This window comes from Chiloscyllium plagiosum, unplaced genomic scaffold, assembly GCF_037043375.1.
Source record: "Chiloscyllium plagiosum isolate Xiang-an unplaced genomic scaffold, Cpla_swu_hap1 HiC_scaffold_28, whole genome shotgun sequence".
Lineage (NCBI taxonomy): Eukaryota > Metazoa > Chordata > Chondrichthyes > Orectolobiformes > Hemiscylliidae > Chiloscyllium > Chiloscyllium plagiosum.
Window position 1 is genome coordinate 12290053 of NW_028270166.1, and position 13770 is coordinate 12303822.

A 13770-nucleotide genomic window follows, 5' to 3' on the forward strand; every position below is an offset into this window, starting at 1 on the left:
GAAGTTATAACTGTTCTCGTTGGACAGAAGAAGGCTGAGAGGAGGTTTGATGAAGTCATAAGCAGGCTGGATAGAGTAGATAGGGAAAACTTGTACCCGTTTGTGCAAGCAAAAAAAAACAGAATTAAACGTGATGTGCAAACGAAGCAAGGATGATGTGTGAAAACCCTTCTCAGACAGTGAGTACTGGTTAGTAGTATGAACTTCACTGACTGGAAGTGCCATGGAGATAGCTTCAACTGAGGTATTCAAGAGGATATTGGATGATTATTTGGATAGAAATCTTCTGCAGGGACAAGGCAGGAGATTGGCAATCAGTAATAGTATTGATGCAGGCACGATAGGCCAAATGGGCTCCTTCCACACGGTAACAATTCTGTGATTCTGTGATTATAAGCATGCACAGGCTCGATGAAAATGCAAAGTAAATCTCTCTCTACTAAAATGTACCCAAGGGCGGCACAGTGGCTCAGTGGTTAGCACTGCTGCCTCACAGTCCCAGGTTCGATTCCAGCCTTGGGTGACTGTCTGTGTGGAGTTTGCACAATCTCCCTGTGTCTGCGTGGGTTTCCTCCGGGTGCTCCGGTTTCCTCCCACAGTCCAAAGATGTGCAGGTCAGGTGAATTGGCCATGCTAAATTGTCCATAGTGTTAGGTGCATTAGTCAGAGGGAAATGGGTCTGGATGGGTTACTCTTCAGTGGGTCAGTGTGGACTGGTTGGGCCAAAGGGCCTGTTTCCATACTGTAGGGAATCAATCAATCAATCAACTCACAGAACACGGTGATTAGTCTGACTCACACTGGTCTCCTGTGTAGACTCAAAGTCGGGTGAGGCAGGAAGCCTATTGTGAGTTTACGGGTTTAACTGAATCAGGCAGCAAATGGTCAGTTAGCCAGATTAACCTGATTACTGATCCTGTTATCAATCAGCTAAGAATCAAAAGTTGTTGAACAAATCTAGGACTACTACTGCAGGTTCCATCTCCAGCCTGCTCTGAGTTAACTTCTCCCAGCCAGGGAGATGCTAGCATTGGTCCAGCTATTATTCATGAGATGGAAATGTGTTGCTGGAAAAGCGCAGCAGGTCAGGAATTCCTGAAGAAGGGCTAATGCCCGAAACGTCGATTCTCCTGTTCCCTAGATGCTGCCTGACCTGCTGCGCTTTTCCAGCAACACATTTCCATCTCTGATCTCCAGCATCTGCAGCCCTCACTTTCTCCTCCAGCTATTATTCAGCCATGTCCAGCATACACCTACACATATCAATACCATCTCTGGGAGACTCCTGCAAACGTAGAAGTCTCAATTTGCTGAGGTTGAGGGGAGTGGAGATATAGTCTGCCAAGCTATGTACCCAGGATACCAACAGGGGTGTGTGTCTGTATGTGCGTGTGTATGTGTGCGTGTGTGTGAATGTGTGTATGTGTGTGTGTGTGTGTGTGCGGCCCACAGCTGAGAAGCTAACACTTGTTGCCTTCACCCGCAGTTGAAGAAGAGACTTCACCGAGACAACGTGACCAGAAGACAGAAGCCTCACCTTATGAAGGATGCCAAGGCCATGAAGAGGGTGTGGAATAGATTCCTTAAAATAAATAGCAGCATTTAAGGGAAAGGAAAAGGTGAAGAAACTGAACTGTTTCCAATGGAACAAAGAAGGTTATGTGGCACTCTGATCGAAGGGTTAAAAATATAAGAGATTTTGATAAAGGTCAATTAGATAAAATTAGCCAATGAAGTGGAATGCTTCAAGTTAAGGTTTATACTGAAGAAATACACAGAGGTTCAGAGAATGTTTGTTTGCTCATGAACTATATTGTCAGGAAGTAGACTATTCAATAACAGAGGAGGCAGAATTAATTATAGATTAATTTGAAGAACAAAACATAAAAGACCAGCAGAATGGGATCACGGGGTGGACATTTAAAGGCAGAACAATGGCTCAGCTGGGAATCAAACTGAAGGATCAATTCCTGAGATAGATAGCACTGGCATGTGGGGCTGAATGGCGACAAAAGACCCTTAACCTCGACTTCTTCACATTATCAGTTGCCTTGCACTGTGAATGATATAACAACTGAAAGGAAAGACTACACTTGGCATTTAAAAAAAAAGTCCTGTCCCCAGTGACAATGATATAAAATAGAAACAGTGGATCTGAAGTACTGGGAGTGACAGCAGCAAATAGATTCATTGTGTTTTCTTTATTTTATCACCTCTCTGAAATCTCCACAATAAAAATGAGGGGCATTCCAAGGAGCCTCCTCTAGCAGTTTGACTCCCCACCGCCCAACCCTCCCCACCACCGACAGGGAATTTTAGCCAGATTTGGAATTCTGATTCCACCCGTCACTGTGTCAGAATAAGCACTGGGAATAAACCAAATGGGACATGCTGTGCACTGAGGGAACCTTGAAGGTAGACTAAAGATGCCTGACTGACTGTGCATGCTGTGAGTCACCAACAGTGCCAGTGCGATGCCCTCACTGAGCTCTGCCTCCAAGTCAGAAACTTCAGGCTTTTTAAACAGTGCTCTGGACTGTAGCTTGGGATGCAGAGGGATGCTCACAGCTGACAATCCCTCCCCTTCATGGGCTCTGCACGTCTTACAAACGCGAAGAAAATCCTTATTTAGAAGACTCTCCTCCGTGTCTTTGGTTGATGCTGCATTCGGACAAACCAGGCCCCTCGAAAGGACGACCAGAGGCTGAGATGTTAAGAAAAAGGAGCTGTCCTTCCGACACCACATTAACTGATTGCTTCCTCCTACTTCTGCTTGGGAGCATGACCTTCCCTCCTTCCCTTCTCTGGTTCCAGCTACCCTCACTCTACTGATTGCAATACCCATCCCCAAACCAATCACTTTCCTTCTGCCTTTTAAAAGGTGGAGGTAAATTCCATATGGGGTTTCAAAAAAGCTCTGGATATATGTTTGAAAGTGATTGATTTAGAGGGCTAGGGCTGAAGAATGGAATTAGCTGGGTCACTCTTTCAGGAGTCATAGGATCTTACAATCCCTACAGTGTGGAAAGAGGCCATTCCGCCCATCAAGTCCCACCTAGGCCCAATCCCCTACCTTATCCCTGAATTTCTCATGGCTAACCTACCTAGCCTGCACATCCCTGGACACTATGGACAATTTAGCATGGCAAATCCACCTTAACCTGCACATCTTTGGACTGTAGAAGGAAACTAAAGCCCTCAGAGGAAACTCACACAGACACAGGAAGAATGTGCAAACTCTGCACAGTTGCCCGAGGCTGGAATCACACTGGGGCCCTTGGTGCTGGGAGGCAGCTGTGCTAACCACCATGCTGCCCCAAGTCTCCTACCTTAATAAGCTCTCTTCTCCCCTCTTCCAGTGAAGTACCACTGAATCATTTGCCTTCATCTCATTATCCAGGAAAAGTTAAATGTTATTAAAAATGACACTAATTATTAATAATTCTCTGCAAGCATTTAACTTGTGAGTTGGTACACACAATGGGTCAAATGGCCGCCTCTATGGCTTCCATGATTCTATGCTGTTATGTGATGGAAGGCAATGGCCTAGCGGTATTAGTGCTGGATTGTTAATGTAGAGACCTGGGTAATGTTCTGGGTAACTGGGTTTGAATCTCACCATGGCATTTGAGCTCAGTAAGAATCCAAAAATTGACCATGAATTCTTTGTTGGAAAAACCCATCTGGTTCATTAATGTCCTTTAGGGAAGGAAACTACCATCCTTACCTGGTCTGGGCTACATGTGACTCCAGACCCACAGTAAAGTGGTTGACTCTTAACTGCCCTCTAGGCAATAAATGCTGGGCCTGGCCAGTAATGCCCTCATCCCCTGAATTATTTTTTAAAATGTGGCATGTTCTCATAACCTGTGACTATCTGGAGCATGCTTGTTCAAATTTCTGCATGGGTATTACATCTGCCAAGCACAACTCTGATCAGTTTTAGTAAGGGGGAAGGGGCAGCATGTATAAACAGGTATCAAATACAGATTTCCCAACTCCATATGCTCATGTTTGGACTAGGAACTGATGGATATAAACAGAAAATTCAAGCTGTAGTTTTAGCAGCCCACTAATGCCCATAGTTTATATCTGAACCAGCTTCAGTATGACTGGTTACGCTGATTAAAGAATCAGTCTTTTGCCTCTTGCTTTAATAAGCTCTCTTCTCCCCTATTCCAGTGAAGCATCGCTCAATCATTTACCTTCATCTCATTATCCAGGAAAAGTTAAATGTTATTAAAAATGTCACTGGTTATTGATAATTCTCTGCAAGCATTTAACTAGTGAGCAAATTAGTGTCAGCTTCCTCCGTTCATAAGGCGTCATTAAGCAAGATTCCTAGAGCACTTTTCAATGTATAATGAGAGATTAGGCTCCATGAAGTTTAACAATTAGAGTAAGGTATGCGTTAGAAATATTTATGGTAATATAAAAAGTGACTTTCTCCCAAACTTCGGATTTAAAATCTGTTTCAAGGTTTTAATTTCAATCACAATTTTATTTGTGAGTCTTTTCTCTTGTGTGATGCTGACGATGTATGGGAGACAATGCCTCTTCCTGTTTGCAAACCTTGAATCTGAGGAAAGCCAGTGAATCTTTTCATTCAATTTCATTTTCATACTGAGCCACTCCTTGTCCACGAGAACCAATTGAATTCAGTCGATAAATTAAGAGAGGCTCTTTTTTTTTTGCAAAGAACTGACTGGTGGGCTTTCTCAACGTTTTACAATAACTAGACTGCGGACGTACACATTTTAAAAACTGGTTTTAAAACAATGCAGACGCAGTGGGAGACCTCCCTGAGGCATTGCTCGCCAGGGTTGCAATATTTTCCAGCTGCTGAAGTACAGCTGGAGTGTGCTGCCCCTTTCTGACCACTGCTCCTGTAGAATGTTAGAACAGAACTGTGTAATGGTAACAGCACCGAGGAGGCTAATCAGCCCGTTGTGTCCATGACAGATCTCAAGAAGAATAACGCTGCTAGCGCCACTCCCTTGCCCTTCTCCCCTCGCCCAGCCCTGCAGATTTTTTTTCTCTTCAGAGATTTCCTGGTGAGGAAGGTTTTTTTCTCCATCCGCATTGTTCATGAACTCACAAAACCAATTAAAGTGCATTGTAATTGCGCCTGCTTGTAAATTCCTGGCCCCAGATGGAAGCCAGACTGTTAGGGTCAGAGAGAAAAACAATCCTCCACTAAAAGCTGCCTAAAAGCAAGCAGGAAAGGACTATCCTTCCAATTCCACGCTGTCTATAGGGTCGGCACTCCAACTGCAATCGCAGACTTGTCAGGAGCACTGTCAGAATTGACAATCCAAATATTAGCAATTCTGGGGTTCCTTTCTCTCTCCTTGTTGTATTCCTGAAGTTGAAATTATGAAGTTTGAACCAACAGGCACTGGTGCACATTGTGCACTTTTGCTTCAGATTTGGAGACAGTAAAGTGTAATGTAGGGACATGGGGAAAGCATGAGGAGAGGAACATTAACACAGTGGTACCATCTTTATAGCAATTCCCTCTGGTTAAATTAGAGCTCCTGTTTCTTCTCCCTGCATGCAGCAAAATGCCCGGAATTTAAAAATGAGTTAAAATGAAATTGTAAAGGAGCGATGAGAGATGGAGGGCAGGAGTTCGGTTTCTCGTACATCTTTCAAAGAAATGGAAGATAACAGGGCACTGGGAAAATGTCTGTCTTGCATATGGGAACTGACATGCTGTGCATTTTCATCACTCACTATTTTCACGAGATTTCAGGGGTCGATTGCTCTTCAATCTTTCAGAACGAGCAGATGCAATTTTTACTTTCAGAGATTTGAGATTAGACACTATTGTTAGAGAGCATTCACTTGGACCACTCCTTGAAAGGCAAGGACCTTCCTCACCACTAGATTAATGTCAGGGGCCCGCAGAACAAGTTAAACATTAATTGCTCACGATAGGGCATCAGTTGGTGGTAGAGGGGCCGACCAGGACATCTTCCTACTGTCAATTGAATGGGGGTGGAGATAAGAGGGCAATGGGGTCCCTAGTTGCCCTTTCTGCTTAATTAAATGTATCCTATCACCCCGCATCCCTCAACCATCAAACTTGCCGTAAGAGAGGGCACAAGACTATGTTCTCACTCTGATGGCAGCTCCTTCTCAAGACCAATAGTGCAGGCAACAGTTCTGTCTTTCAGTGTTGCGATCATTGCTTCGCTAATATTATTTTAAAATAGGTTTTCTGCTCCTCCCCTGTGACACTTATCCAGAAGGTGCTAACTCTGACTGAGAAACTAAATCACAATCAGTAGCAGGAGTCTTGACACCTCCTGGCTTGGCTGTGGCAGCCCTCCAACTACTCAGAGTTCAGATCTGTGGGCTTGACAGCACTCTCCAATCTGAACAGCTCAGTCTCACACCACAGAAACCACAAGGCTGCAGCCGTAGAAGGTTAGCATGGTGGGAGGTGGGGGGGGGTGGGAGAGTGGGGTGGTGGCAAACAGGAACCAAAGTGAGGGTTAACATTCATATATTGTTACTGCTTAGCTCAGTCAGATCTAGTTCCTTCAGTCCATTCGTTCAACAAGAGATTCCTATAAGGTCAGTGTGGAATGTGTCCATTCAACAGGGGAAGAAGGGTTTAGTACAAAGATGTGAAGCAATTACTGCACAGTCACTGAACCCCAGACAGCTATGTAAAAGCCATGGGGCTTGGCTTCACTGTATGTGGGAAGTTATGATTGCCTGTGGGAGAGATTTTACTATCTCTACATCTGCCAGTGAGTAACTCAGACAGCGGGAGATGGTCCAAGTTCCCTCCCCCGACCCCTCATCCCTCCCTCACTAATGTAACAGACCCTTGCTCACAAGAATGGTAACAATCCTCTCTGCTGCAGCCATATACACACACACACACACACACCAATAGCTCAAAAGCCTGTACTTCCCTTACCATCATTAAGATTGCAGGGTCCTCACTCCTGCCCCATACAGAGGACCGAGAGTCTAAGAACCGTTGTATTTTACAATAGATCTTTGCCCTTGGTTCGAGGGCCCTCACTCCACCATACAGCCTTATTGTGAGTTGAAGGTTCAAACATTAGAGGGTCCACAAGTCCCAAAGGATTTTGATCATGGTTTTAAAGTTACACTCTTAGACTTGATAATCCACATCTGCATTTGCAGTTTAAATCTCCTTTGCCCAACATCCTTACCCAATTATTGTAAGGTTAACACTTCCATTCAAATAAAGGACAAAAATAACGCACACACTAACGTTCACATAATTTCAAGCCCACGGTCTCTTTACTCTTACTTGATTTAGAATATTTACTCTCACGAGACAAATGTCATGTCAATCGGTCTGATGAGAATTGAGAAATAAAAATAAACAAATAAACTCCGAAATAAAATAATCATGAGTTTGATATTTAAAAACATGGTATTTTGAAACTTTACCAACAGTCAAGCTTCATAATAATTGCAGAATACAACAGACACACTTGACACCTCAGTCTGATTGGATTCTACTATTAGAAATGGTTGGTTAGAGAAACAGCAAGTACCACCAGGATTATTACAATATTATTATAATCCTTCACGAGCTAGGAATTCATGTTCCCTCAGTGCCTAATTGTTAACCCAGTCAAATTTTGTCTCCTTTCCCTCCCTCTCCTCTCCCCCCACATAGTAAATTTAATTGCCATTTCATATCTCTTATCCCAGATTTTACATCAATTATGAACTTTAAACATGAACATTAAGGCAATATTTAAGAAAAGCAATAACCCTGGGTGTAACTTTTCAAGAAAAGGATCAGGAGAGACACAGCAAAAGGAGAGAAAGGGAGGGAGAGAGACAAGAGAAAGGTGAGGCACTGTGATATTACTGACCTGAAGCTTCAACTGAACTGTTGTTTACATCGAAATCACCTTCATTCACCCCTACTGCTTCCATACAACTGTCTACGACAGAAATAGAAACAGCAGCTATGTGTCAGTGTGAGGGTGATTTTCAAAGCATAGGGTTAGTGAGCAACAGAAAAGGGATCCCGTTTCAAAGTCCCCTTTTTGAACTACAGCCTTCAAAAAAAGTTAGAAGTTAAGGGACAAAGTATTAAATAGTGCCAGTGGAATGGTAGAATTCATGATTGACTTTAGAGGAGTCTTGTTTTTAAAACACGATTCCAGTGATTAACGATTTAATGTTGAGCTCCCAAACCCATCACACTTGGCCATAAGTGATACACAGGGAATAAACCATTAGATCTTTACCCAGAAATGAGACCACATACTGTGTGTACATACCTTAAATCCCCATCCCTGTAAATAAATCTTAAGCTAAAACTGTGACTAACATGGCCCTAAATTATAGGCCTTCCCCTAGAATCAAACCTTAAACAAAAGCCAGACCCGCTGATCTGGGTTTTAAACTAATGACCCACCCCTAGAACTGGGTAATAAACCATATCTCTGTCCCTGCTTTGTGGCAATCCATAGTTAGCACGTGGAACTGGGCCTTAAGTTAAATCTGTCTTTCGGGCATGAGATCTCCCCATTGGTGGTACGATTACAAATTTTGATCACCAGAATTTACCTTCAACACAATATACAAAATTCGATGAAACTCCATTTTAAGTTTAATGTTCCACATCCCCCAACCTGAATTAGACGTGTTCAGCTTACAGTCTCCCTTCAGTTCAGTATTCATTGTGTAGGGTCTAGCCACAGTAATGATTCAAATAGATCTTTATTATGGTGGCTTCCTGAATCTCTTCAACCAACACTTTGCTCCCATAAATGGCTCTGCTGAGGGCTTTTAAAATCCTGCTCACCCTCAATGCTTTTGCCATCAGTCGGTTTTCTCAGACATGTTTTGCCTAAAATAAGCTCTCTCCAGGTAGCATCCATGATTATTTGAACCATGGCTCATGTTGGGATTTTGCTATGAGGTGAGGAAGCAGGCCTTGAGGCTACCTTAGACAGAATGGGAATTAAACCCTGGGTCCGTGATATTATTCAGAACCACAGGCTAACTGCCTGGCCAACTGAACAGCACCCATTATGACTGCCAAAATCATAGGTAACTCGATCGAGTTCTCTGTTATTTTAAATTGTTAGGTTTAGGACCCAGAATGAACATTTTGAAGAGAAAACTGTCTTTTGATCCAATGCAGTCAAAATGACTCAGTTTGCATCAGTTCAGTTTTCTGATCGAATTTATGGTTATCCTTATGTGATTCATACCATTCTCCAAACTATCCTTTTTGATATAACGCCTCAAATTAAAGCTGCATTAATTTTCCCCAATGATGAGCTTTAAAGATTTACTTGCCTCTCTTAGTTTCTCAGCAAATCTCCTCAAAGCAGGCAACTAAGTAACTCAGTGCTGTGTTTTAGTGAGTCTAACCCACTCTTACACCCCAACCACCCAAGATCAACTTAAAACTGAAGCTTTGTAAAGGGCATCGGGAATGTCCTTGATACGTGGATCAATGCAGCTTGAAAATTGAGGTATATCAGTGAAGATGAAATAAAGTGGAAGAAAATGGCAGCAGAACAGGGAGGGAAGAAGAAGTTAGAACAAGCAATTATTTTAGTGATACTCTACTGATTCAGTTTATTGATTTAGTAGCATCAAGCATGCAGTCTTAAAGGAACAATATCAACTACAGATTTTAGAAAAGACATTCAAACAGACATGACTTACTTGTTGGTCGGACATATACTTTTAACTTTAAGCAGGGTTTCCCAACAATATTAGGGTGAGGTGAAGCTGGGAAAAAAAACACAATGCAATATTATTAGTGCTTCGCACAACCGTGCCAGGTAATAAGGTTTCCTGACTTTTTTCACTGAATTTAGATTGACATTTCATTCTAGAACTAAAAATGTGCTACGTTGCTGGTGATAAAGTTTAAATTAGCCCTCTGCTCTGGTGCACATTATAGACCCCATTATATTCATTAGAGAGACCATAGCACCCATAAACTTTATAGCACTACACATCCTAGAGTCAGTTAGCACCGTTCATTATAGAACCATGGCACAATTGAACATAGATTCCCTATCACTCTTCCTTATAGATCCAGTAACATTATTAACTATAAAGCACATTGCTCTTTTCATCACAGACCCTATAGTTCTATTCACTATTGATCAGATATCCCATAGCTCAAATCATTACAGACTCCATTTTACTACGTATTATCAAGCCAATATCATTATTGAACAACAAACACAAAATTGCTGGAAAAGCTCAGCAGGTCTGGCAGCATCTGTGGAGAGAAATCAGAATTAACCTTTTTGGGCCCAATGACCCTTTCTCACTTGACCCAGAATGTTAACTTTGATTTCTCTCCACAGATGCTGCTAGAGCTGCTGAGCTTTTCCAGCAATATCTGTTTCACTTTCTGATTCCCAGCGTCCACAGTTCTTTTTGATTTTTATCCACCATTGAACAAAGCATGCCATTGCCAACATTCTACCTATGACCAAAAGCAGGTTAACAAATAAAGCACACTACTTTCTGTGGAATGATGCTGTTGACAAAATGGCTGCATGCACAACAACAGTCATTAATCTGCTGCATGTGAAGTGGCCTAAGATATTTTGGAAAATCACTGTGACGGGTTACACACAATGAAGTTCTTTGAAAAGGAAGACCAGTTTGTTGAAATCCAAGACTTTCCCATTACGGTGTCCCCATTTGTTTCAAAGAGGCACATTATTTTCCTGTCATATGCCTCACTTGATAGATCAATCTGAACATTTCTCAGTCTTCGAGTAGCAAAGTTTTTGTTCACATCTATTCGAAATTTACTTTACGCTAATTTCCATTTATGCCCTCGGGTCCTATTTTCTTGTCTTACCTTTGAAGTAATAATCTGGGTTTATCTTACCTATACTATTTAATATTTTATATAATTTGATGAGACGTTCAATTGAACATCTCTTTTCAGAATAATTGCTTTAATAATAGAACCATTGATATATCTGCTACTAAAGACTGGAGTCGTAAGCATAATTGGTTATATTTATTAAATATTTAATGTACTAAATTACCCATTTTATAATTCCTCTCGAATAGCTTCAAATAAAGGAACATTCTTCAATTTTCTCCTCTCTTGAAGGTCGTGCTGCAGTTTGAAGAAACAAGCAGCCCTTCTCCTCAGGAGCTTGCTAGCTTGCTGTGAAGTGCATCATAGCCTGATCTTTAGTTGATCATTCACAAACACTTTCCCAGTAGGATCACGGGATGCTGATGAGGAAAAGGAACTCCTGCGAACTCCTTGTCCTCGCTGCATAAGGGATTGAGAGCTGGGTTTTTTTTTGTGCCTTAAGCTAATTCAACACTCAGCTGAAAGAGAGGGCGATAAACTATACTGAGTGACACTTAGGGATGCGGTGTCTTGCTCGTTTTAAGTCGAAATTGAAAATGCACCCACTTTCCTGCAAAGCCAACCTCACCCAGTACATCATTAGGAAAGCTTTTCCCTGGACTTCACTGCATGATCAGCCCTGTTGTGCATTGTTTCTGAAACATGAGGCCTAATTTCTGGTGCGACTACCATTGTAATAGAAAGCTTGCTCACTGGGGCTCTGAATGTTACTGGCATGAATGATAAGGTCCTGTATCCTTAAACTGTGTCCCCTGGTTCTGGACTCCCTGGTCATTGGGAACACCCTTCCTGGGGTTACCCTTTCCAGTACTGTTAGAATTGTATTGATATCTATGAGATTCTACCCCTGTCCCACCACCTCATTCTAAATTCCAAAGAATATAGTCTGAGCTGATTCATACATCAGTCCTGCCATCACAGAAATCAGCCCATTTTATAGTAGCTAAACTACAATAAACCATCCCAAGGTAATTTGCACAAGAGTTGTTAAACAATAATTTGATACCACCTCACATACTTAGATATAAGGAAAATGAAAGAGGTGACCTTTAAGCATTATTGTAATGAAAGAAAGGATTGCACAGTTTTAGGCAGGAAATGCGATATAGTTTTATTTGCAAATGCTCTCAGTAAAGTTGGCAATGGACTGCATTATCCTTCCCTCTTGATAGTGTGGACAGCATTGATGGTTTGAAAGAAGGAGCAGAATCGAAACTGGCTGTATTTTTAGATTTAAGTGACAACAGGAGCCTGTATAAAGGTCATGAAAGAGTGACCTTAGAATCGTTGAGATGAAACCTGACATGTTGCATTCACAGTTACCACAGTGCCATCACATGTGGCTGGAAAGGGGTTAAAGCATTTTGAAATTCTAAAAGGAGTTTGCCCAGATGTCAATCTCTGACTAAACCGAGCGCACTGGACCTCAACAGTATAAAAAAAAGCAAAATGAACAAAGCATGGCCAGGGTGTGCTCACCCAGTGAGACGAGATGAATTTCGTTTTTGTCCTCCTTGCTCCTTTGTAGTCAGCTGGGATGTCTGTAAAAGCAGGTCTGATAGACAAACCCTTTGTCCAGAGATAAGAGTGTTGCTCTGTCTGGTTCTAGGGTACGGCAGCACAATGTAGCTAGATGGAAAATCAGGTTCATCTTACTGAAGGAGGTCGAGTGTCTTGAAAGTACATGGCCTTCAGAGGATGTTCAATGTGATCACACAATGGGAGCCCACATCCGGACTTGTTTCACCGCCACTCGCAGGCCCTCCTTTTGCTCACACTCCAATGTGACTATCAAGCTCACTTTGGAATGAACAGCCAGTGGGTCAAAGATCATTATTCTTTCAAAGGTATGATGTCGTTCTAAACTGCAACTGTTTGAATTCCTGTTTCCACAGGGACTCCTGGTAGTTGTATATGTATAGGGACAAGTAGTTTGGTCAATGGCGGTATCCATATCGTAAATTACAACCTCGAAGTAAAGTAGGTTAATGCCTCCATTAACATAGCAGGTCAAGGTACTTCAGGGGAATTTGATGAATGCTTGTGTTCTAAAATTTGAAGAGTCTAATCTTAAAGCAAATATGTTTTCACAATGCAATAGCAGTTACCCAAAGCTCTCTAGAATTATATAAATATGCTTTCCATCCATGTACTTTCAACAATATCACCCAACAGCAAATTAGTGAACAGTTCGACCGGATGATATCAGTAAAGTTGTGAATGCTGTCACTGGAGAATAAATATTGGCAATCTGTTTAACTATGGAGGGAGGGCCCAGACATCACAGCTGAATCCATCCTGATATCAAGATCTGCACAATTTTGAGCATTTGTTGACCAGATGAACATCTGGAACAGGAACTAGGGCCCAGCTTCCTCTCCCCAGTGTTGGGACATGAAGACTGGTTGAGGCAGCTCTACTGTTGAGTTAGACAGAACTGAGATCAAACCAGAGGTCCTCAAGAGACTATGATAATAAGAGAGTCAATAAGTAGTCCAGGATAAACTTCTTTCAGTAGACAGTGGTGAGAATGTGTATAATTTTGGTTTCCTTAGGTTAAAGAAGGATTCACTTGCCTTAGAGGGATTACCAGGAAGGTTGACTAGAGTGATTCCAGGGAAAGGCTATTGTTCAAAGAGATGAGATTAAGTAGATTAGGGCAAAATTCCATTGAGCTTTTTAATTCATTCACAGGATGCCGGCATCACTGGCTAGGCCAGCATTTATTGCCCGTCCCCAGTTGCCCACAGAGCAGTTATGGTCAACCACATTGCTATGGGTGTGGAGTCACATGTAGACCAGACCAGGTAAGGCACATTCCTTATGTAAAGGACTTTAATAAACCAAATGGCCTTTTCCTGACAATTGACAATGGATTCATGGTCATC

General features: G+C 42.1%; 1 protein-coding gene across 3 annotated transcripts in view; it reads right to left on the reverse strand.

Annotated features, from left to right (window-relative positions):
- LOC122565055 (ephrin-A5-like) overlaps positions 1 to 13770 on the reverse strand; it is a 375938-nt gene that overhangs the window by 15838 nt on the left and 346330 nt on the right. For 2 of the 3 annotated variants that reach the window (XM_087976002.1, XM_087976000.1), the window contains one exon: positions 9691 to 9756. In XM_087976002.1, the coding sequence (XP_087832128.1) occupies positions 9691 to 9756 (66 nt within the window). Of the gene's footprint in view, positions 1 to 7874; positions 7947 to 9690; positions 9757 to 13770 lie in introns of all 3 variants that reach the window. The other variant, XM_087976001.1, reaches the window with a different exon arrangement.